This window comes from Trichomycterus rosablanca, chromosome 2 (genome assembly GCF_030014385.1).
Source record: "Trichomycterus rosablanca isolate fTriRos1 chromosome 2, fTriRos1.hap1, whole genome shotgun sequence".
Lineage (NCBI taxonomy): Eukaryota > Metazoa > Chordata > Actinopteri > Siluriformes > Trichomycteridae > Trichomycterus > Trichomycterus rosablanca.
The window spans coordinates 30,817,302-30,842,935 of NC_085989.1; the positions used below are offsets into that span (position 1 = coordinate 30,817,302).

At 40.6% G+C, this 25,634-nt stretch overlaps 1 protein-coding gene across 12 annotated transcripts in view; it reads right to left on the bottom strand.

Moving 5' to 3' along the window:
• Nucleotides 1-25,634, bottom strand: part of macf1a (microtubule actin crosslinking factor 1a) — a 253,131-nt gene that overhangs the window by 135,363 nt on the left and 92,134 nt on the right. For 5 of the 12 annotated variants that reach the window (XM_063014311.1, XM_063014328.1, XM_063014320.1 and 2 more), the window contains 4 exons: nt 19,398-19,459; nt 13,082-13,171; nt 10,523-10,600; nt 9,097-9,189 (listed from right to left, as the gene is read on the bottom strand). In XM_063014311.1, coding sequence (XP_062870381.1) covers nt 9,097-9,189; nt 10,523-10,600; nt 13,082-13,171; nt 19,398-19,459 — 323 coding nt within the window. Of the gene's footprint in view, nt 1-140; nt 1,134-9,096; nt 9,190-10,522; nt 10,601-12,577; nt 12,633-13,081; nt 13,172-19,397; nt 19,460-24,381; nt 24,725-25,634 lie in introns of those variants that run through there. The other 7 variants (XM_063014303.1, XM_063014259.1, XM_063014244.1 and 4 more) reach the window with 3 other exon arrangements.

Genomic DNA, 25,634 nt, shown 5'->3' on the forward strand with positions numbered 1-25,634 from the left:
TAAACAGTAGAAACAAAATACTGCTCAGAGAGTGGTAGCACTAATATTAATTATTTAGGAACATGTGTTGCTTTCCACCAGCACTTCAGAGGGTTCTGAATACAACTGAGAAAATGACAGAATGATCCAGAGTAATTTACCTGGTTGGTTTGTGATGGGTTCTCTGCTGGGGAGATGGGACTCCCCAATGCTAAAGAGTTCAGGACATCAGAAGAGCTTTCCCAATCTGTTTGGACAGCACCTCCCGCTTCAGGTGAAGTAAGAGGCACATCACTGGCATAGCCTGAGGACTGGGGGTCCTGCAGAGGACCAGTACTAGCTGCATCCTGAGTATAGCTATCTAACAAAAACAATCCTCTTTCTGGCTGTTCTTTGTCGATGGATGTTCTTCTCGTACTTTCCTGAACCTTTACTTTCTGAATATCTCCAGTAACAGGGGGCACAGCAGGTGGCTCAGTACGTACCTCGACATCTCTGTTGTGCCACAAAGGTGAGCCATAATCCTTTGGGTAGACAGTACGGACGACACACAGCTTACCATCAACCTCGCGAATGCGAACTATTCCTTTACTCTCATTTTCTGAGGAATCCTCAACCATCAGATCATTTATCCCACCTATGATGTCATTGTGTCCGTAGAGTTCCTGACTTTTGGCACCCACAAGACAAGGTCTTTCTAGGACACCCTGAACCCGTCCTTGAATCCGACATACTCGACCCCCTCCAGGTGTGGTGTTGCCCAGGTTGGCATTATTTTGTAATTCTTTCCCCGGTATTGCTTTCGACCCCTGAGGTAACGCCCCGGTCCATGCTGGGCTAGGATCAGGAGATAAAATAGCTACCCGACTTCCTCGCAATGTTCCTGTGCTGCCTAAAATAGGGGCTGTACCAGAAAGCAGGACCACCTGTGTTGGAGTCTCAGTCACTGTTTGTCTAGATTCTGGTTGAAGTAAAGGGTCACCTGTGGAATTGAGTATAGCATCCTCTTTCTCAACATCAGCCTCAATACCTTTCGAGACCTTTTTTGGTTTGCGCTTTCGCCTGAAGCGGCGTTTTCTTTTGGTTGACAGAGGGGAGGCACCACCTGGTCCTGTTTCTCTGGGTTGTTTGACACAACCAAGAGAGCTCCCCATTTCCAACAGAAAGCAAACAGCAGAAATACTTTTCAGAAGAAAAAGCAGATGAAGCTGTAGAGAGAAGGAGTAATATAACTCTGCAGGTCACTCTTCTTGTTGGTCCACTCTGCAGTCCGGCAAGGCTTCGTTCAACGCTTTACTGACCAATCATCATCACCAAGGGTCGTAGCAAGCCTCAAGAATACCAGCACTACATTTTGATCCTTTGCTTCTGTAATACTCCGGTCCACAAGTGTGCGTTTTGTTCCTCGATCCCATTGTCAATGATAGACACAGCAGTGATTTATGAAGTAGTAAAATCCAATAAAATTACAAATTGTTGGTCATTAGAAAAAAGCTGCACCGCAGACATACACACATTTTGATCAGCTCCCACACAAAGTCAGTACGTGTAGGTCAGGACACACAAGTACCACACAGGCATTACAAAAGAGAGAGAGTATCCAATTGTCTGCTACTCTTTTCTTTTAAATAAACAAAAACCCGGAATGTATTCTGTCCAGACTGGTTTTTCTCGCGTGATATCTATAGCTAAAATGCTCTTGATCACCAGATTCAGTTCCTGCTTAGCTTTTACAAACAATAACTAACAATAGTAGTTCTGGCAGTAGTTGTAACAGTACTCCAAGTATGCAATGTGGCAAGTCCTGGATCGGCTGGTTGTGGACTAAAGGGCTGAGTTAGCCAAGCCTCTTCATTGCTAATGAGCTGTCTATCAAAACTAATCACTGCACATTTAATCCAACGGTTCCTGATGGGTGTGTGTGCAAGGTTCAAAAAGGTAGCAATGTAGCATCAGTGTTCTGACATTAAAGAGCAGGAAGGGGCGGAGGGAGAACAGAGTGTCTAGCCTCCTCTGAAACGGCAACCAATACCGCATGCATGTAGAGGAGTCAGGAAGTCAATAAGGAGGGTAGGAAAAGTGATGAGTCAAGATACTACATACCACTCTGCACACACATTCAAACGCAAACATGCACACCCACTATCCTCCGACACTGGTGATTGTGGCCATTGATAGTCCTTTGAGACCCCCAGTGCTGTCGGTCGGCTTTAGTTTGGGACACTCTTCTTTTCCTTGTCTCTCCATGGAAGATGGTCGGGCAGAATGCCACTCCCAGGTCTCACCGGCTGAGGAATATAATTAGAGCAGTGGTGGAGCGACACGGGCTGTCTAAGCCCCCGGTGACAGAGGTGATGTACGGAGGAACACAAGGAACACTACCCTTGTCTTAGAGCTTCATGATGACTGCAGAAAGAGCCAGATGATTCGCTCACAGAGGAAGAAAAGCTCCATCGCTCACGCATCACATGAAGGATCCAGTTAATCCGGGCTGTGAATGAACCAGACAACGTAGGTGTCTGAAAGACACAGATGGAGTCGATCCAGCAATCCTAAGAAAGCGTGTTGCTATGCTCTGATGCTCGAGAGGCCTGCGAGTCTAGATGCAGCACGCTGCCCGTCTTGTTGCTCCGCCGTCGCCGAGTGACTCGGCTGCTCTCCCTCTCGCTGGCAAAGTCTTATCTCCAGTCTGCTGCAGCCTCTCACAACATACTGCTGCTGCTGTAGCACCCTCCCTTCCTCCCCTTCCTCCTCCAATCTGCTTCCTCATCCCACCCTCCCTTTCCCTCTCTCACTTGTTCGTGCTGTTGTGAGCCCGGTTTTACATGCACACATACGCAAGGACACACAGACAAAGCAGAGAAATAAAAATGCCTTAAGATTTGACAACAATTCCAAATCTGAATGTACAGGGGTGGAATAAAACAAATAAAACGCTTGCTTTTGTTATGTGGAAGCTTGTACAGGATTTAAACCCAGGGCTGGTTAGTGTAAAGCAGGGCTGCCCAATTTGGGGCCCGCGGGCCAAAGTTGGCCCGCCGTCTCTTTTTTTTGGCCCACCTCCCTAGATCAAAGTAGCCCTACTTTTGTCAGTACTGTAGCTGGGAATTTCTTTCATCAGGTGTTTAACTGCCTATAACACTAGCTGCAATTCATTGGCTGACCACAATTTTACATGAGACAGTGGATAGGAGAGGGGGGCGCTGTGGAGCTCCTGTCAGCAGAGATAAATTAATCTATGATGACGCGAGTGAGGATGTTAATAATGGAGCATAGAAGGCAGTGGAATACAGATAAGCGAACATTTAAAAACAGTTGGCAGCATGAATATTTTTTTAGCAATATTGATTCGACCGCAGTTTGCCTCATCTGCAGACAGAGAGTGGCTGTACTGAAGGAGTACAACATCCGTCGGCACTATGAATCAAAACATGCACACCTGTTCTCCAAGTACAGCGGCGAGGAGAGAAAGGTGAAGGCAGGAGAAATGCTGGCTAAACTGAATTCACAGCAACGTGCTTTGTTGCAGCCATCATCAGCACAAGAAAAAGCAACTTGTGCAAGTTATCTGATTAGTGCGATGATTGCAAAGAGTGGACGAGCTCTTTCATGCGGTGATTTTGTTAAGCATTGTATGACCGTGGCTGCTGACACTGTGTGCCCAAGCCAGACACGGGCGTTCTCTCAGATTAGCCTGTCCAGAAACACCGTTACTCGCCGCATTGAGGATATGGCTCAAGACATCCGTGAGCAAATCTTTGCTAAAGCAGGGAGATTAGCTTTCTTTTCAATAGCGTGCGATGAGAGCACAGACATATCTGACTCTGCACAGTTGTTGGTGTTTTTGCGAGGCGTTACTGAAGATTTTGAAGTGTTACAGGAGCTGGCTGGGCTTGAAACACTTTCAGGTACAACAACAGGAGCGGATTTTTTTTTGGCGGTAGAAAGAGTTCTGGAAAAGTACAATTTAAAGTGGGGAAATATGGCTGGCATTACAACCGATGGCGCTCCGGCAATGGTAGGAAGAAAATCGGGCCTCACTACACTGGTATCAAAGAAAGTCCACGACAGTGGGGGCAAGATTTTAAAATACCACTGTATCTTACACCAAGAACAGTTGTGTGCCAAATCTATTGGACTGAAGAATGTGATGCGCGACGTTGTTTGTATCGTCAACAATATCCGCTCAAGGGCACTCTCTCACCGTCAGTTCAAAACTCTGCTGGATGAGATGGATGCGCAGTATGGTGATGTACTGTATCACCAGGAGGTAAGGTGGTTAAGTCGAGGTAAAGTTTTACGCCGTTTTTTTGAGCTGCGTGATGTGATCAGGGTGTTTCAAGGAAGAAATGAAGGTAACATTCAAGTGCCCACGGATAAACAATGGACTTCCGACCTGGCTTTTCTGGTGGACATCACAGAGCTACTGAATACTCTGAATCTTCAGCTCCAAGGGAAGGACCAGATAATCAGCCAGCTGTTTGACCACATCAGAGCCTTCAAGCAAAAACTCTTGTTGCTCAGCAGACATCTCTCAACAGGTTAGGACTAATTACAACATTAAAATGATCACAAAACAATAATACAAAGTAAAGTAGTTATGAAACATACTGTTATTATTAATTGTGTGTTGTATGCAACCACATTTTATTTTTTACTTATTTAAAATAAAGTTTAATTTACTATTTAAATCTTTGTTGTTCTTTTTGTCTTTATTCACATTCAGGAAACTTGGCACATTTTCCCAGCCTTAGAGAAGTAGGCTTGACAGAGGACAATGTACCCAAGTACATGGACATTCTCAGCAATCTGGTGCTTGAGTTTGACAGCCGCTTTCAAGATTTTAGAGAAAATGCAACATCCTTAGAGTTATTTGCCCAACCCTTTTCTGTACATGTGGACACAGTCAGTGAGGATATTCAGATGGAGCTACTTGAGCTTCAGTCTGATTCACAACTCCAAAACAAGTTCAGAGAGCTTTCCTTGCAGGACTTTTACAGATGTTTTCCAGCAGACAGGTATCCTCAGATCTGCAAACATGCACAGATGATGCTGTCCCTCTTTGGAAGTACCTACCTTTGTGAGCAGACTTTTAGTCTGATGAATCTAAATAAGTGTAAACTAAGAAACTCACTGTCTGACTCTCACCTTCATGATATCCTCACTCTATCAGTAAGTCAGCTGGAGCCTAATATTGAAAGACTTTTGAAAAACAAAGACAAGCTTCATGTCTCCCACTGAGTTTAAGTGATATACAGTGAGATTGAAGGTCTGTTACATATGGGCATCTTGTGTTCTGTAATCCAAAATTTACATAATCTAAATTTAAGTGTTTAAGCTTAAACATTTCCACATATTTAACAAGGTGGACCATCAAAGTGTTTTCCACCTATTTTTAACAAAGCACATTTAGTTTTACAGAGCGTTTCAGAAAATTTGCTTTTCTTTCTGTATTCCTCAGTTTACATTACCTCTAAATTTTCTTTTAAAGATATTTTGCATGTTTTTCATTACAATTTTAAATTTGTTCAAATGTTTCCTAAAAAAAAGATTTTGTATCATCCATTGAAATTAATAAAAGCACTGTTAATTAGAATAAACAGTAGTGTTCTAATTTTATGCAATATTAAAATAACATAACCTTTTAGTTTTGGCCCGTGGCCCTTCACTGAGATTCACTTTTGGCCCCTTATAAGAAATTATTTGGGCACCCCTGGTGTAAAGTGTGCTGAAGATCCAGCATAAACATTTCCTATTCCACCTCCTCAGCGTGGCTTAAGCACAAGCCCATTATTTATACACATATGTATGCTCAAGTGGCGCAGCCATAAAGTATGCTCGCCCACTAACGCTGAGATATGAGGTTTGAATCTCAGAACTGCTACTGGCTAGGGTCCAGTTGGGGTGGGGGTGGGGGAATTGAGCACTGGCAGATGCACTTGTTAGTGCATTCTCAGTGCTGATCCCAAGCCCGGATAAAATAGGACAATTGCATCAACATTTACATTTGTGGCATTTAGCGCATGCTTTTATCCAAAGCTACTTCATACCAACAATGACAACTTGGTGGAGATGGGGCTTGAACCGGCAATGATCTGATTACTAGTCCAGTACCTAAACCACTGAGCTACCCAGTCAAGAAGGGGGCTCGGCATATCAACTGTGCTGAAGTCTGGTATCTGCTGTGGCGACGTCCAAAAAACACACATACACACATACACACACACACACACTACATCGTTCCTTCACGACACTGTTTGACAGAACTGAGGAACACATTCACAATGTATCTTGAAATAAGGAAAAAATAGACAATGGTTAAAATGGGGTCAGCAAAAAGTAGCCTAAATTGCAGCGGCGGTTTTCAGGGGACGTGTCCTAAATTCAGTGAAAGGCGCATGATTACTCCCCTGTGACAGTGAGAATGCCTGACAGTTTTAAACAGCAAAGGCAGGATTGTTGGTGTCCGTTTCGAGGTAAAAACTGTTGATCAAGTATGTGCTCAAATGCAGGTTCTTTTATTACTGAGATTAGAGCAGTACATGAGAAACATATACATGACAAAACCTAAAGCTTGGAAAGTATTATTAGTATTACGGGATAGTCGGGATCTCCAAAAAAGAGCTTTGCAAAATTTGGCTGTGAACTACAAACTACTAGACGCCGTAATGCTTAATGCTGATGAATAAGCTTACACCCATGGTGATGCCAGCAGAATGTGCCTGTTTGCTGGCTGCATTCTGAACTGCATCCCATATGCCATATAATGTGTTAGTATGCAGTTAGAGGTATACTAATAGACATGATGTATTAAACATATTATATTTTAGTCACTGATGTTGTTTAAGCTCTGCCATAAGGAAGAATAGATTGGCTTTAACCTCCTGAGACCTGAGCTTTGATTTTTTCAATGCATTTTTTCTATTCCTTTTGTTTTTAACCTTATTAGTTGGGCGGCACGGTGGCTCAGTGGGTTGCACTGTCACACACTGTCACAGCAAGAAGGTCCTGGGTTCGATCCCCAGATGGGGCGGTCCGGGTCCTTTCTCTGTGAAGTTTGCATGTTGTCGTGTGGGTTTCCCCCGGGTGCTCTGGTTTCCTCCCACAGTCCAAAGACGTGCAAGTGAGGTGAATTGGAGACACTGAATTGTCCATGACTGTGTTTGATATAACCTGAATCTTGTGTAGTGAGTAACTACCGTTTCTGTCATGAATGTAACCAAAGTGTAAAACATAATGTTAAAATCTTAATAAAGAAACAAACTTTATTAGTTTTCTAGTACTTTTGCTACCACTAGATGGCAGACAAAAGTGTCCACTAATGGGGACAATCGGTCTAAGTTTAGCAGGTCAAGGAATAAGGCATAACAAAGCCAAAATGTAATGTCCTCATATGTGACCGCAGGGTCTCAAGAGGTTAATAATCGAAACAGAATTTGGATCCTAGAAAATCTTTTTAGAAATGCAGTTTGGAACTTTGGACTAAGGAAAGCACAGCTGGATGGTGATGGCTGAGTGGTTCAGTTACTGGATTTCTAATCAGAAGGTCTCGAAAGTCTTTAAGCTTTACCCCATAACATGCCACTGCTGGGGGTTCAAGCAAGGCCATTAGCCCCTTGATTGCTTACAATGATTTTTTTTTTCAGTTCTAAAGCTTCTGCTAAAAGCTGAAATCTGCATGTAAATCTAAATAGAGGGTGACACTGTTGCTGGATGGGTAGCACTGTCACCTCACAACAAGAAGGTCCTGGGTTTGATTTCTAGGTGAAGCAGTCTGGGTCCTTTCTGTGTGGAGTTTGCATGTACTCCCAATGTCCACGTAGGTTTCCTCCGGGTGCTCCTGGTTTCCTCCCACAGTCCACAGGTTAATTGGAGATACAAAATCTTCCTTAGCTGTGCATGTGTGTGTTTGCCCTGTGATGACCTGTCCAGGGTGTGTCCTACCTTTCGCCAGTGAATTGCACTCGCAACAACCCTGACCAGGATAAAGTGGTGGTAAAACAGACCATGAATAAATGAAGGAATGAATTAATCTAATCAGAGCAAATTAATCAAGCACTTCAAAAGAAAGAGTAGGTGGCGGTACAACACTATACATCAGGAAAGAAAGTCAAGTGGACAAATGCTGACGATTCTAATAACACTAAATATGTTCCTTGAGTTCTCAACAATAAATATTTGTATTTTAGATTTGCATCTAATATTTATATAAGCTTATTTGTAGTTTGTTTTGCTGTACATCCAACAGGGGTTCAGATTTCATCAAGGGGTTTACCACTGGAACCTTTATATTTTATGGCATCCATGCTTGACTGTTTCAGTTCCCTGGACTAACACCTCTCACAAGCAGTCTCATCCACAGCCATATGCTGTTTATGCTTCTTTCCCATCATGCTCTGGGATTTTCCTCTCAACCCCCTATCAAATCCCCCTTCTCTTCCCTCTTTGCTGCATCACGTCCACTGACGTGCCTGCGGAGTGAAATAAAACTATATCCATGGCAACCAGCTTCTTACATCACCTTGATATCATGTTTAATATCAACAGCGCCCTCTACTGGACTGGACCATATCACAGCTTTGAAGAGACAAAAATATAACAGTGACATCATCACATCAGACTGTGGATGACTTGCATCTACTCATTGCTGCTAATTTAACGAATACATACACCAATGTGTGTATTGTAATTGTAACTGTTTTATTTTCCTTCCTCTTGATGCTAACAGGCACAAGCTATCTGTAAACTCACACGCAAACACACACAAGCTTGGCTGACACTCTTCTGTTCTCCTCTCTGTGACCGGACTGGCAGTGCCCCTCAGCAACTCCGAATCAAAGTCAGCTCCAACTCTGCCTTGAGCCCATCTACTACCATCTACTCTCTAGTCCAAGCACGTCCAGCTAGCTTAGGCTTAAGCTCATAAACAGAGTTCTCTTGGCACTCAACACTCCCTCTCGCTGGCTCTTTTCCTCCTCATTTCCTCCTCATTGTTCATTCTAATTTACATCTCCATCAGTAAAAGAAAATCACAAGCTGACAAACAGCAGCAGCACATTTATCACAGATATTGTCACATCCAGTGCTTCAAGTGAAATAAGAAACAGCTAGATTTACCTGGAAATGGAGGATGATGGTCCAGATGAGGCCTAGAGTTAGCTTTGGGTTTCCATCTGTGATGTCATCGTTGCGTATGTTGACCAGTTTGACCTGGAATAAATGACCATGATGTTATTTAACACACAACGCAAATCTTTTTCTTTACTTTTTAATAAAATGGTAATTCAAACCATTTATTTACAAGTATGTTTTAATTCTTTTAAAGGTGCAAATTAGTTCACTGGCAAAAATTTATGGGTTTGGAGGTAAGAAGCATTTTTGATGCAACTATTTTGGATAGAACGCCAACATTTTTAATGGATCTTTTCTGAACATGCGGGGTATTCCCAGTTCTTATGCACGAACCATGGCACAGGGTTAAATAGATTGCTAGTACCAGATCACACACAGAATGGTAAGCATGTCAATTTGAAATATTTGTGCTAAATACTTGGTACATATAATACCCATTTCATAAATATGTGTATGTGAAAACTTAAAAGGCAGAAAGTTCTAATCCTTAGTTAAACTAAATCTAGCAATAAAACTAATTGGCGAGCTGATTGTTGAGATAATTGTTTAATCAAAAATTAATTATTGAGGCGATGGTTTAAACAGTACATGCACGTCTTTGTGAAATCAGTGTCTACTTAGTGCAAGGGTGTTTACCTCCAGCTCATATATACACATTCCCCTTAAAACCACATTAACATTTCATGGAACAGCTGCACATACATTTGTTTCATTTTATTTGGAATAAATGCCATATAGAGCACGTATCTGTGCCATTTATGACAAGCTAGGTATTATGTTTATGCATCCATATTTTGAGTCCCCTTTATATTTTCATTTTGCTTTTATGGTTGCAAACTACATTAGCATTGATCTTCTATGTTCATGGGTAAGGGTTTTTATGGTGCCAGGTATGAGTTATTGCTGCATTGCTGCATTGCTGCGTATTTAGACCACTTTATAAGAAGGTGCGTTATCGTGATGGGTGTTCAGCAAATACTGCAAGTTAGGGGATTTTAGCTGCACATACATTGCGCTTGGTGATGTAAGGCTTGGATACAGCTGCTCGGCCATGGAAACCCATTCCATGAAGCTCTCGACGCTCTGTTCTTAAGCTAATCTGAAGGCCACATGAAGTTTGGAGGTCTGTAGCGATTGACTCTGCAGAAAGTTGGTGACCTCTGAATATATATATATTATTACGCACATTGCACTTTGGCAGTTAACTCATCGCCTTGGGTTTTTCCCTTGTTCCTCCTCTTGACCGCTATGACCATGCACACTAGTTTTACCCAACAGCAGCGAGGTCACGCTTACAAAGAATGTGGTAAAATCCAGTAAAGTAATGTGAAAGACTATAAGATGATATACACAGCGTTCAGTTGCAGTCATAGCTGCTAAAGGTGATGCAACCTGATATCAAGACACATACCTGTCTCTGTTTGAGGAAGTCCAGGGCAATCTGGACATTCTGCAGTCGATGGAATCGCATGCGACCCTTTTCTCTGGGCTGAAAAAGTAAGACGAGAAAGTAAATCAGTGAATTTAAGTGTCCCAGATTACAGACAGAAGGATAATAAAAATGTGTCATTCGCAAGCATACAGAAATGAAAGCAAAGATTAAGAGGAAAAATTTGGAAAATCGGTCATCATTAAGTAGTTTTTTTCTCAGAAGGTTAGGAAACAGTTAATGTCAAGCAGTAATCATGATAAGAAAATAGCATTCATCACTCCATGCACCAGAACACATGATGGTCTACAACTGTCTTAAATATCAAATAAGCTAATGGCATTGCATGTATTAAATGCACTACACATCAGTGTAACGATGCAGCAGCTGGACCAAATCACTTTATGTTGAGTCCTGTTCAAAATGAAGCCCAATATCACCAACCAGATGAAAGTACAGAGGTACTCAGAGCACTGTACACTAAGCCTTGACCATTATTTCTATAGGTATTGCACATATTACAGAAAGTGATTATATATTACAGTATTTTATATGTTTTAGTAAGTGAATACACCAGCACATTTTCCCAGTTTTTTTTTTTTATGTTGCAGTAGGTCGGTCTTTCTGAAATCACTGGGTGCAATATAGTAACACACACATGACAGGACAACAGTCCATCGCCAGGCCTCGTCCCACCCCCTCAGACATATCCAACCGACAACTTATAGCACCACTGGGAATTTGAACCATGGATCCCAGCAGTAGTGGGCTAGCATAATTTACCTAGGTATCACCCAAGTCAGCCACAGCCACTAATTACTAACTGTAATTCTGGAAATCCTAATAAACTATTTCCATTTATTAAACATATACATTTAACATACAGGCATACCACTATATCCAAAAGTAAAGCATTCATATGAAATCTTACATAAGATGAAATGACGTAAAGCTAATTTATATTGGAAAAAATTTTGAGAGTGCCCAGACCCCAAAAAACCTACCAAATCACACTATTAAATGCAATAAACGCTGGAATTCTATAGTAAATAGAGCCTATATTAGTTGAACATTATTTTCACTCTTTTTTTCCTCCCTCCAGTAAAAGCAATAAGCCTCTTACTTGCATGTTAAACAAAGTAAAGTAAATAAACATATATTCAGGATACACTTTTTTACTTTTAATTAGGCCTGTGTAATCACTATCATATACAAGATTTTGTGCCACCACATTTTCTTTGTCATATGGCTAATGTAAAGTGTGTACTAGAGATTATTTTATTGGTTAATAGGCGACTGTTGTTTGTAAACGCTAGAATGTAAGGTCTGTGGGTGCAGGTAGAAAAAGAAAGGATTAAATTTAACATTCAAAATTCAAACAGTCTTGTTCTTACTACAAGTTTATAAAAATGCTAATAATAGGTGTTAATTTTTCTTTTGACACATCCTAAAATTAGGTGCACACCACTCTCATGCAGCTGTGGGAAGTGTGTTTGTACTAGGGCTGACAAATCATTGAAGTGACTTAAATCCAAGGTTTCATTTCATGTATTTACAATGTATTTACACCTTTCCATTTTTAACCACTTTATAGGTGGGCCCGATTCAACCAAGAAACACTTGGCGCAAGGAAGGAATCATCAGGGTAGGATGGTAATCCATCGCAGGGCTTCACCAGCCCAATAGCACTGCTGTGAATCTCAGTAGTGGGTTACACGAGATTCATCAGTTCAGGTTTAAACACAGTCATCAACAATTTTGTATCTCCGATTCACCTCACTTGCACGTCTTTGGACTGTGGGAGGAGACATGCAATCTCCACACAGAAAGGACCCGGACTGCTCCACCTGTGAATCAAACCCAAGACCTTCCTGCTGTGAGGCGACAGTGCTACCCACCGAGCCACTGTGCCATCCTTCAGTGCATGAATATTACATCAGTGTAATAGTATATAAATGGTAACCTTTGTTTTGACAGCCCTAGTGTGTGTGAGTGAGTGAGTGACTGATAGTAAGAGAATTTGGAGTTAAAACATACTCCCTGAGCTCCATCCTCCTCATCCTCCCCACCCATTAAGATGAGTGGAGGCGCACGTGACGCACACGCCCGCTGCAGAGTCGACCCACCCTTGTGCTGATCCCAAAAGAGACGGATGAAAGATGAAGAACAGCAAAGAAATGAGCAAAACAATAAACAGAAGTTGAGAGAGCAGTGAAAAGAGAGAGTAATGCACATTCAAAATAAAAATGCAATAAAAATGCAACTTAGCAAAAAGGGCTAAATTAAAAGATGTGTGAATTGGCCAGATGGAGAGGAGAGAAAGAGGATGGGAAGCAAGAACTCATGGGGAATGTGACGTGACGTGGTCCGCTTCGATACCTAGATGTGGAAAATATATAGCTGAGCCTGCTTTGCAGCTGCGAGTGTAACTATATGTGTAGCAGCAGCAAGCTTGAACACGAATAAAAGCAGGGTGAGCAGGTGCATCTTTAGCACGGTTTGGATTGTCTGGCATGTGCATGAGTGCATGCGTTTCCTCACCAGTGCGACTCCAGACAGCACTTCTAGCAGCGAGATGAGGTTGTGACCATCCCGCAGATCCTCGTACAGGTCTGTGATGTGCTTTCGCACCTGCAGAGAGAGAAAATAGAACAACAGTGAGAAAAAATTATGCAAGCATTAGCACACTTTCCTTTTGAAGTTAATTATTTTAAGACCTCAGAGTATCTACACTGTTAAACACTGAAGCGGTCAGACTGCGGCCAAATCAGCTGTAGAAAGACATTCAGCTTAAAGGAATGATTTAACCATTCCTCAAAAATTCATAGGCTTAACCAGCCGAGACATGCTTAGTCTTTTTTAACTGGAGCTCTAAGGCTAATTTTGCCAACAGGAATGCTAAGCTTAGAGCTACAAAATCAAATCAGCACAATCTTGCTTCAACTTGTGCTTTATCTGCTAGATATGACGGGATCCTGGCGTGTTCCCTGGCGTGAAAATGTCCAGAACTCACTACAGACTTTATCACAGACTGGACTGAATAATGAAGAACGCCAACTGCTTGTTTATTCTTTTTTCTAGTTATACATTAATTTTGCATATGTATGATTTAAGGTTTGTGTTTAGCAATTCAACATTTTCCATTCATGTAGCGTTCAAGTTTCTCATTAAAAATTCTTCGGCAATTCAAGTGTGGTATCGAATCCAGCCTTGCTTTACCGGTTCGAAGCTGAGTGGCTATATGAGCAACGATTGGCCGGTTGCTCATGTGGGGGGTGGGACAAAGAACCGGATGTGGGTCTCTCTCTGTCAGAATGCGATTGCGTTCTCTGCCGGCTGATTGGAGGCGCTTACACAGAGATGGGAGAGGGTGCCCTTAGGGTGTGTCTCTCCGCATGCAACGCTAGGTGGCGCCAAACTCGTCAATGTGTGGGTGGCAAAGATGCATCTGGCTGCTGCTCGTGTTTCGGAGGGGATACGGGTTAGCTTCAATCACCTCTGTCAGGGCAGGGTTCGGCATAGACAGAGAGGAAGCACGATGCTAATTGGACAATTGGATGCGCTAAAAGGGGAGAAAAAGGGGTAAAAAAAAAAATAAAAATAAAACATCAATTCAGTTAGCAATCACTTAGTCAAAATGTCTAAGTTGTCGAAGTGTAACGCAGCTAAAAACATGACTCAGGTAACTAAGTCTGGAAAACTACCAACCAATTCTGTGGACGAAAGGGGGGCTTGTCAAAACACAGACTAGTATTTTCGCACTGTTGCTGGAGGTTTACATTCAACCATTAGGGTGAGCAGTGCTGTGTATTGTAGCTTGAATATATTCTATTATTTAATTAATGAGTGTTTGCCTTAAAATGTGGCACTTTTTGAAAAATGAGGTCTGTGAAATTGAGCACATTTTCCTGTGAATTTAGTGGGACCCTACTTATGAGCCAATAGAATGCACTGTTAGAACCACTGATGTAGGAAGTTGGTTGATGTACTGTATCTGAACAGCAGATGGCAGCAGACTCACTTACATATGAAGCCATACTCAATAATAAAGCTGATGGCAGAGACATACACTCCCTACTGCTCGAAACTATTGATTTTTGTTTCAGGAACACCCTTTGCTAAGAGATGGTTTAGGGAAAGCCCTTTCCTGTTTCAACATCATTGCGTCTCTCTGCCCCTGGTATGACGAGTTAAGTGTGAAGGCACCCTAAACCCATTACATTTAACAGCCAGGCCTTCTTGTCCAAGGCTGTCTATGGTTTTGAAATGGGATGTCCAACAAGCGTATGTTCAGATGTCCACAGACCTTTGGTCAATAAATGTACAGTGAGGAAAATAAGTATTTGATCCCCTGCTGATTTTGTAAGTTTACCCCCTTACAAAGACTCGAACAGTCTATAATTTTTATGGAAGGTTTATTTTAACAGAGAGAGACAGAATATCAACAAAAAATCCAGAAAAAAAACATTAAATGAAAGTTATAAATTAATTTGTATTTAATTAAGGGAAATAAGTATTTGATCCCCTACCAACCAGCAAGAATTCTGACCCCCACAGACCGGTTATGTGCCCATGAGGCACACAAATTAGTCCTGTCCCTGTATAAAAGACTCCTGTCACAGAATCAGTTTCTTCCGTTCAAATCTCTGTGCTCCCAGCTCCCTTGAGATCATTGACAAGCTCCTCCCGTGTAATTCTGGACTGACCTCACCTTTCTCAGAATCATTCTTACCCCACCAGGTGAGATCTTGCATGGAGCTCCAGAGTGAGGGTGATTGACTGTGATCTTGTATTTCTTCCATTTTCGAATGATCGCACCAACAGTGGTCTCTTTCTCACCAAGCTTCTTGCTGATGGTCTTGTAGCCCATTCCAGCCTTGTGCAGGTCTACAATCTTGTCCCTGACGTCCTTTGATAGCTCTTTGGTCTTGCCCATGGTGGTTGAGAGATTTGAACGGAAGAAACTGATTCTGTGACAGGAGTCTTTTATACAGGGACAGGACTAATATGTGTGCCTCATGGGCACATAACCAGTCTGTGGGGGTCAGAATTCTTGCTGGTTGGTAGGGGATCAAATACTTATTTCCCTTAAATAAAAACAAATTAATTTATAACTTTTATTTAATGTTTTTTTTTCTGGATTTTTTGTTGATATTCTGTCTCTCTCTGTTAAAATAAACCTTCCATAAAAATTATAGACTGTTCAAGTCTTTGTAAGGGGGTAAACTTACAAAATCAGCAGGGGATCAAATACTTATTTCCCCCACTGTATGTGCTAGCATTATGTGTGTTTGTGGCAGACCAGACTAATAGATTTGCCACATTAAACAGCAGCTGCTGTTAGCCCCATTAAATCATCAAGCTTATCCAGACCTACCAATATGTGTCGATACAGTCTCCAGAAACTACTGGTACATGATTAACTAAAATAATTATACTGACTCTGGGGGTGCTTGAGTGTGTTAGCCCTCAATTGCTGTGAACTACCAGTGGTGCTATTGATAGGTCAGGGTCTACATACAGACATGACTGGATATGTCTGAGGATGAGTGGGTGGCCTGTCTGGGGTGTGTTACAGCATTGCGCCTAATGATTCTGGGAAAGCTGGACCCATTGCGACCCTGACCACAGTGATTACAGCTGGTTTTATAAATAACTCATTTTATTAGTAGTCTTATTAATTAGCAATTGCTTCTGAACTGAGTTAGATTATAAATTGGATACAGATTGTAAATTATAAACATAAGATCAAGTTTTAAAAATGAAAAGTAATTTTACAATTCTACGAAGATGACATGTTACAGTAGTAATTATTTGTATTAAATAGCTTCATTAGCTTATAATTCTTTTACAGATGGAGTGAAGGGTTATGGGGGTGTTGCTAAAATATGGTTACTGGCAAAAGCTACCAAACACTTTGGTTTTGCATCAAATAATGATGAAATAAGAGCATTAGTGCACCAGATGTGAAAACAAGTCCAGCTGTATTTGACTGCTACAGCAGGACAGATAGTAAAACACACCCAGATCCTTAATAAGAAAGAGAAAATAATATTTCCAATTATAGCCAGCAAAATTTGCAAAACAAATCCCATTCACATGTAGACAGAAATGTGTTAAACACACGATCAGCCATGCACGTACAGTCATCACTCCACCCTAGGTCAACTTAAACACCCAGCAGCACTGGAACAAAGTGCAGGCCTGGAGGACTGGAAAATGTACACCTAAATTTTACTTGACTTTCAGGCATGGATTTTGAATAATAACTCAATAATAATATAATCAGCTGTACAAAAGATATAATGAATAAATAACTGTTTTTTCTCATTTAAGTTCATATATGCTGTCGCATATAAGTGTGTGTACCTGCCACACATTTATGTGGCTAAATTTCAGTTATTAGGATTTAACTGGTTTCATGCTTCACAATGAGCTCAGTGCACAGAAATAATACAAGAAATGCTTTAGTTAGCATAGGAGTAATGTGATGTAATTCTGTGTCAGACAGTTATGTCATATTACCTGTTCTGTACTGATCCTGAATTATGTATTGTACTACACTGTACACTACCATACTGCCCTGCACTCTAATGGTTTAATCATGTTGTTTGTTTGTTTGTTTTTAACGCCGTTATCGCATTTGTGATATTTGCGGTAGGATTTAAGTTTTATGCTAGTTTAATATACAGTACACTGTATGTTTTCAGCCTTGCATTATAAAGGAATTTGAAAATTAGATATAAATTATCTTATCTTATGTTGTAACCCATTTTTTGGTCATATAGACTACCAGTGATTTTCCAGTTTAGCAATATTATGTAGGGGTTGAATAATTTAGACATGAGCATATTACTTAAATATTCTGCTACTACACAATTTACTTATTTTTGTTCATTTGCTTTATGATTCAACTGATAAACCTTAAAAAAAGCAACTTAAAAAAAGAACTTTTGAGTTATGCGGGGGCTGATGTGCCTTCCACATTTTTTCGCACACACATTTGCACCTTTTTACTTGAATATCTATTGTACAATTTTTTTATACTTGAAGTCTGGCAGTGTACTGTACTATACATCTGTATTGCACACTTCATCGGATGCTATCCTGTTGTTGCTGTTATATATTTTTATTCTATGTATATATATATATATATAGTACAACTTTCTATTATTTAATTAGATCTTTATATGTTGACACCAGCACCAAAAGAAATTCCTTGTACACCTGGTACTTGGCAAAAATAAAGATTCTGATTCCGATTCTCTGGACAATGACTCGTCAGTTGGATTGGATGCCGGAGGGGATTCCTCATAACTGATCTAATTATGACTTTTGCTGGCTGATAGATGAAGCCTGTATCAGAAGCGAGGGATAATGGAGATCAGTGTGTGACTCTACCTGTGTGAGACTGAGCCCCATATTAACTTGTTTTGTGCAGGTGAAAAGATGCAGTCAGCTACACATGTTCAAGGAGGGGCGTGTTAGTCACGGCTCTTCTTGGTCAGAAGTGGAAGTCAGCAGCAGCAGAGGAAATAGGGTAATTTTATGTGACTAGATAGGGAGAAAAATGTGTGTTTTCATCTTTAACTAGTAACTTGTTGTCTACCTGCCAAACTGATTGATGGACTTTTCTGAAAGTCTGAACATTGCAAGCTGTTACAATGTAGATTTTTTTTGACCAAGCATGAATCAGTTTTGCTGTTTTATCATTGACTCATGAATCACATAGCTGAACTGTGTCCAGTTGTGTATTAACTATCCTGTCTTAACGGCGTTAATAATTGTGAAACGTGACATTGAGTTCATGACATCTTAGAAGCAAGCACTTACTGACCACACCTCGAATGAGCAGATTCTTATAACACACTACAGAATAAATGACTGTTATAACATTTAGTCATATAACAGTGACACAAACACAACAGGAAAAACTGGATTATTTCACATTGCTTGAGGATTTTTTTTAGGACCGCTATCTCACTACATGTTCTAAATCGGAAGATGCATGCTTTCTTTTCCTCCAGTGTATTTTTCTGACTGGTACCACTGTGTTAGCAGGTCACTTAACTTTTCAGTAAATATAACTCACAGTGTCACAGCGTTTATCTAACGTTTGCACCCCCTGTCTGCATTCTGACCCATGCTGCAATAACGCAGCGAGAGTTATTAGGTCACCGGCTCTGTAAAAGTATACGCTTATTGGTCTCTGATCCTGCTCTTCAAATACCCAGCATTCCTCACTTCCAGGCCTCTGTGTGATCACTAAGACTGGCCAGAACTGACTTAAAACTATTGAACATATGGTGCTACTGTGTGCCAATGCACCATAATGCAACTAAGACAAAACCACTATCAAATCAGGACTGTAACATACAAATATTTTAATAATGCAAGCAAACATTGAAATATAGGCATAAAATTGTGTATGAATTAAACAATTATACAAAAATCAAGATATACTTATATACCAGGTTTACCTAGGGGGTGACTACCATTCTGGACACCATAGTGTTTTATTGGAAGACAAGATGCAGGGATACATGCACTAATCATACCACATACTAGAGCAAAAATATCACACAGCAAACCTTTTATCTAACAAAGTATTTATGTATTCATCTTTACAATTTCCAGTATAATTGGAAAAACATTACTGATAAGAAATGCAGGAAGGCTGATTCACCTCATACTATCATTTTTACACTGATGCCTTATAGCCTTATGTAACCAAAAAACCCCAATCAAACTAAATCAATACCTGTGAGGACGGTCACATTTTGAAGTGGTCAGGTCAACAGACATTATTATCAAAGGTACAATAAGACTAAAATAACATAAGCAGGTTGGACTGTACCTTGATGAGGTGCTTGTTGACCCATTTTGTAAAGGTTTTCTTCTGCACCCGGTCTCGCTCATCTGCAAAAAGGGAATAAAATAGACATTTTAAGTATTTTAAGACAATTTAAAGAATTTTAAGTAAACAGTAAAGACAAAAAAACATTAATAGTGCAACACAAATGCAATAATCACCACATTACAGCTACAACAGATGAGCAACATTATATGAAGACCACTCCTAATAACTGAGTAAAGGTGTTTAGCCACACCCATCGCTAAGAGGTGCATTACATTTTCCAACTATCAACAGTGTCAACAGTTTGAGGAAGGAATATTCCTGTTCCAGCTCTGATCTTGTGCACAAAACAAGGTCCAGAAAGAGATGGTTTGATGATGGTCATCTACCAGTAGCTTCTGCTGGTGTGGAGGATCTGCTGTGTCTTACAAAGCCCTGAACTCAAGCACATTGAGCACTTTTGGAACTATTCAGAGTGTTGCAAACCAGGCCATCTAGTGCATTCAGAACTCATAAAAGCTCTTTTGACAGTATAGGTACAAATTCACTCAAAACTGCAGTAGAAAGTCTTCCCAAAAAGTGTAGGCTCTAAAAGTCCCAAAGAGAAACCAACTCCATTTTAATGCTTATGATTTTTCAATGGCTTTCCAGCACACTTAAGTTTAGATGTCCAAATACTTTTGGACATTGTGATGTTCACTATGAATTAACTAGTGTCTGATGGAAAATGAAAACTAGGCTGGAAGACAAAAATAGATGAGTTTGATGAGGAAATCCCAGAAGTCCTTTAATTATAACCCACATATTCTGTGACACTGAAGAGGTCAGTGTGAGATAATTACACTCATTAGCTAAACATGGTGCCTACTCAGTTCATTTTCCTATTGTTTTAAATCCTGAATGCTCAGTTCTACAACAGAAGCATGAAAACTGTGTCATGATGGCAAAAGCTGTGAATAAACATGATAGTTGCTGCTTCAGGATCATTTTAATTTACTTTATAACAATTTCAAATATTTCCAGTTTAATTTACAGGTTTCCAGCTAGTTCCCACTACATATGAGGGATCTTCAAAAAATTTCCGCACTTTTATATTTTTGGTTGGAAACGGCGAGGACGGGAGGAGTAGTAATTGGTCTGAGAGAGAGCTTATAGTCCGAATTTAGCGCCATCTGATTTCCACCTTTTTGAAGGGACAAGTCTGTCCCAGAATAGAACCTGGCGCTTCAACCTGAGTGCAAGTTTCAACCCATCCTCAACTCCAGATTTCCATTTATCCACCCTTCCCCTCACTTATCCCTCAGTCAACTCCCCTACCCCAGATCAGTTGATGGTGTTGCTATGGTGACAAACACAGAAAGGCCATGTGGTGTAGGGACTTACTCGCTAACTTACTTTGTAATACATGTACACACATTACATCTGATTCCCAAACTGTTCACCAGCACTGACACGGCACAGATATATGTCTTGTACGTTCAAGTCATTTTATTATACAAGAGATTGGGAGTAGCTGTCTAGCGCTTGTTTGGACCGCTCAAAGAAGCTTTAAGGGGAAGAAGATTTTCATGTGATGATGATGTGAAAGCAACGGTGCATCAGGCTCACGCTCAACCAAAAACCAAAAAAGGTTTTTGCTGATGGCATTAAAAAGTTGTTGCGATGTCGGGAAAAATGCATCGAATGGTGACTGTAAAAAAGTGATGTAATTTGTTTATGAAATTATTAATAAATAGTTTTAAAAAGTGCGGAAACTTTTTGAAGAACCCTCGTACTTCCCAGTTTTTAGGGTCATTCAAAGGAGTATTAGTCTATATGTGTTAGCCTCCTGGCTATTTGCAGCAAATATTTTTATAAAGAGGTCAAAAAGTCTCTGGTTAATAAGATAGCATTTTCTTCATTTAGACACAACACTAAGGAATGTCCCTTCAGAGGTCAATTTGAAAATGTAGTTCTACTATTGATGGTAACACTGGGTCAAAGTTCACCCCGTTTTTTTAAGCTCTAAAGCAAAAATAACAGTGATTTTGCTTGCATAATTTCACTAAAAGCAGATTGATTTGGGCCAGGTTGGGTATGCTTTTAAACTTCACATTCACAAAATCTAAATCTCTTCAATGGGGGTAAATGCACTGCTGTGCTTTCTCTTAGTGACTTTTACCTTTTTGAATATTGAATTAAGTTTTGGGCGAATATGGATCTCTCACCAAACCAATTAAACCCCTTGTACTGAGCATCTCTGTTATAAGCGGCTATAGCTTTAAGCATTCTTAAAAATAGAGTAAACAGTGTATATTTAACAAATCAAGGCAATTACAATTTACAAAAAAACAAATGGATGAAAACAGAACATTCCACCTCTACTCCAGAAACCATCTAAGTGTTTCCAAAATGTGTCAGAATGCACGCAGTGTTATAATCAGGTCTGAACGATACAGTGCTGCGTCAACACGCCACAGCAGCGAGGCAGTCTGACCCAGAATAGAGCCTGACGCTACAACCTGAGTGCGAGTTTCCTCCCATTCTCGACTCCAGATTTCCACTTATCCACCCTTCCCCTCATTTATTCCTCAGCCCAGACGACTCCCCTACCCCAGATCAGTTGATGGTGTTGCTATAGTGACAAACAGAGAGGCCATGTGGTGTAGAGACTTACTGGCTAACTTCCTTTCTAATACATGTACACACATTACATCTGATTCTCTAACTGACATGGCACAGATATTTGTCTTCTACATTCAAGTCATTTTATTATAGGAGAGATTGGGAGTGGCTGTCTAGCACTCGATTGCAAAATGTGGTGGCAAGTACACCTAAATGAGGTGCAGAAGGAATGTTCCTTAGGGCAATTTGAAAAGACATGTGGGGAGAAGGTAAGAGTCATGGCAAGTTATTCACAGAGAGAGAGAAAGGTGAATTTCAGTTAGAACACTTCTCAGCCCAGGACGTCTGACTTGTTTGTCATCTTAAGACGGCTTTATTTTAAGCCACTAATGACTACAGACACCTGTAAATGTGTCTGTTTATCTTCATTCTGCTTTCTGATGTGTGTCAGTACATGCCAGTTAGTGGTTAAGTAAAATTTTGAAATTTGATTGCACTACAAATGATATATGGATTGGTAGCCTGAGGTTCTAAGCAATATTTAAACTAATCCAAGTAAATGATTCTTCTTCTTCAGTTTATTGTTGTTATTATTATTAGTATCATTCATTTAAATTTGATAATGAAGTTTCCAGATAGGTACGAACAAATGTTCACTGTAAAATACAGTACACAAACAGATTTGACTTGACATTGGCAACTTGATAGTAACCTAATGAGTACTAATCCAGTACCTGTCCTGCCAAGCTACCACTGTCAAATGAGTATAGTAATGGCTGAAACTCAAAGCTCAGGAATCAAAATTGGATTAAAAAACAGAGGAGCAGCCGTTCAGGTGGCGCAGCGGTAAAGTACGCAAGCGCACCAGAGTTGGGGTTTCGAATACATCGTATCGAATCTCAGCTCTGCCTTTCCGACTGGGCTGGGCGGCAGCATGAACATCGATTGGCTGTTGTTCGGGGTTAGAGGGTAAGAAATTCGGATCATAGGTCCTCATAACTGGTGCGACTGCACAGAGAAAAAAAACACAGAGAAGGATGTTGCTGGAAGAATCACTTATAACTTGCCAATGCCTTGCCTTTGAAACTCCTCAGATGTTTAATATAATGTCATGGAATTCCTTCATTTTGTTTCTACCTATTTAAAACTGTACATAGGGTAGTACATACAGTAGTTGCAGCATAGCGGTAAAGATAATGGACTAATAAGCAGAAGGTCAGTGATTCAAACCCCACCACTGCCAGGTTGCCACTGTTGGCCCCGTGAGCAAGGCCCTTAACCTCAATTGCTTAGACTGTATACTGCAAGTCGCTTTGATTAAAAGCGTCTGCTAAATGCTGAAGATGTAAATGTAAATTCTGTACACAGTAAAACTGCTTTCTGCTGGCAGTCCCATATGCATTTTACTTTACAACAAGAAAGCTTTGCAATGGTTGTCATTTCTAGAGGTGAGAAAATAAAAAAGGAAGCTGGTTGATGAGACTTGACTGCTTCAATCAAAGGGTGCAATAAATCTTATTAAGGAGCTATGAAAGCACAACAAGTGATTCCAGGATTAGTATACATGTATACATCTGAAATATAAACCCGGGCTCATGCTTCACAGTTGCTGTGGTTCTAACTGATAATGGAATCCAACTGTTTAGGGTTTTGTGAAACAGTGATTTTCATGAAGTTCAATGAGATTAAACTTTAAACGCAGCGGCAAACGGTAAAAACCGAGCATCAAAGCGGCAAATCTGTGCCGTGCATGGCACTCAAAGTAATCGGCTTTGTAGCAAACAGTGGCAAAGGCAGCACAAAAACGTATTTGCTGCATATTATGTGAATGATATAGCTATAATACAGCTTTCCTTAAAAAATGAGAGATATCATCCATAACACTCCCAAGCGTCATTGTAACTCAAGAGTAATGCACAGCTGACAGTGATAAAATTCACCTGTTGTGTTTAAATGGTTAACGTTTTTTTTTATATTTGACAACACACAGTACTGTATTTATTGAGTTTTCCTAAATATCTTATGGAGACTCACAGTGCACCTTGCAGATTAGTATTACAAACCACAACAGACTGCCACTTCATTTGTGAAATGTTTTGATTCCACACAGCTTTGCAGTTTGGAGTTAAATGTTCTATAGTGTTTTTCAAACCCATAAAAATGAACGTAAATAAAGCCGCACAGATGGAGTGACAGCCACGGATAGGCACGGATTCCTCCATACAGACAGACATTGTGCTGTGCTGCTGCTACACACCCCCTTTCCCCAATAATCTACACAGATATGACTGTACTGTAGCTCTAAACAACTTAGATTAGCACAAGCACAAACACATCAAGGACAAACGTACACGGCCATCACATACCCCCCCCAACTGACCTGTGCAACACATGAGCGTGTGCAGGTAAGCATTGAATCTCTGCTCGTCATAGTAGTCCGGCCACATTTTCAGTGGGGTGTGACTTTCCTTTTTAGTCCTAAAAGAGTTCCTTCTCGCTCTGGATTCTCTCGCACCATGTCCTTTCAAACCGTGTCAACTCCAGAGAATAAAGGTCCAGAGAAATCAGAGCACAGGATAAATCCTTAGACCTGAGGGAAAGCTGTAGCATGTAGCCGTCTCTGCCATGTCAGAGTTGAGCTTGAAACACTCTAGTTCCCACGTGTGTGTGTGTGTGTGTGTCACACACAATCTGACAGAGAGCTCCTCCTTCGCTAAAGGGCTAAAGTTCCCTCCACATTCAAAGCAGGCGCAGTACTTGAAAGCTTAACATGTCACACACAGCTGTCCACAGACGAAGAAATACATTCGGTTTCGAGTTGTACTCTCTATGTTCACACCTTATTTTCAACCTGAATAACCTGGAGGTTTTTGTAGTGCCAGTCTAGTTAGCCTTGAAGTTTAACGAGTGCAGCAGGAAGTCTTAAAGCACATGAGAATGATGATTTTTCCTTTATCAGCAATGTCATTAGGAGGTCCATAGAACAGTGTGGCAAGAGTAAGATTAGCTCCCTTGATGACGAGGTCATGCACTGTATGTTTCAGGATGCTGAATTTAATGCCTAGTTTATGCCACCATTTAGATTCTCCATTGTTAATACAGACACTATGATGTCATAATGATGTACAGTCACTATGATATACAGTTTTCATAGTTTTCCCTTTAAGATAGTTTAGGGGTATAGGGGTAAATATTACTCCTTTATTAAAAGTAGCCCAAAGTGGCTGCCCACCTTCATTCAAATGTATAATTGACACAATCCCACACAGTCAGCTACAACTAGACTACCTGCACCCTGCCACAAGTATGAGCCTTCAACCCAGTCTTGGTACAATGGATGAATAAGAGCTGCTAACTCTGGTTGCCTTGTATTTAAGTTATGGCCAAAAATCCTAAAAGAGGCTGTGAGATAGCCTGGAGAATTGTGGCCAGCAGACAATTCTGAAGAGCTTATTGTGTCAACAGAACAGGACAAAGATTTGGCCCTGGTGGAAAACACTTGGTGAGATAAAATGTTGGAACAGTTTTGGCAGGCTTAAATAATGATGAGCAAGGCGAGTACAAGATTAAGATCACAATGAATGATGTAACAATACGATTTGTGGACCGGGGCTGTAACTGTAATAGAGTAAA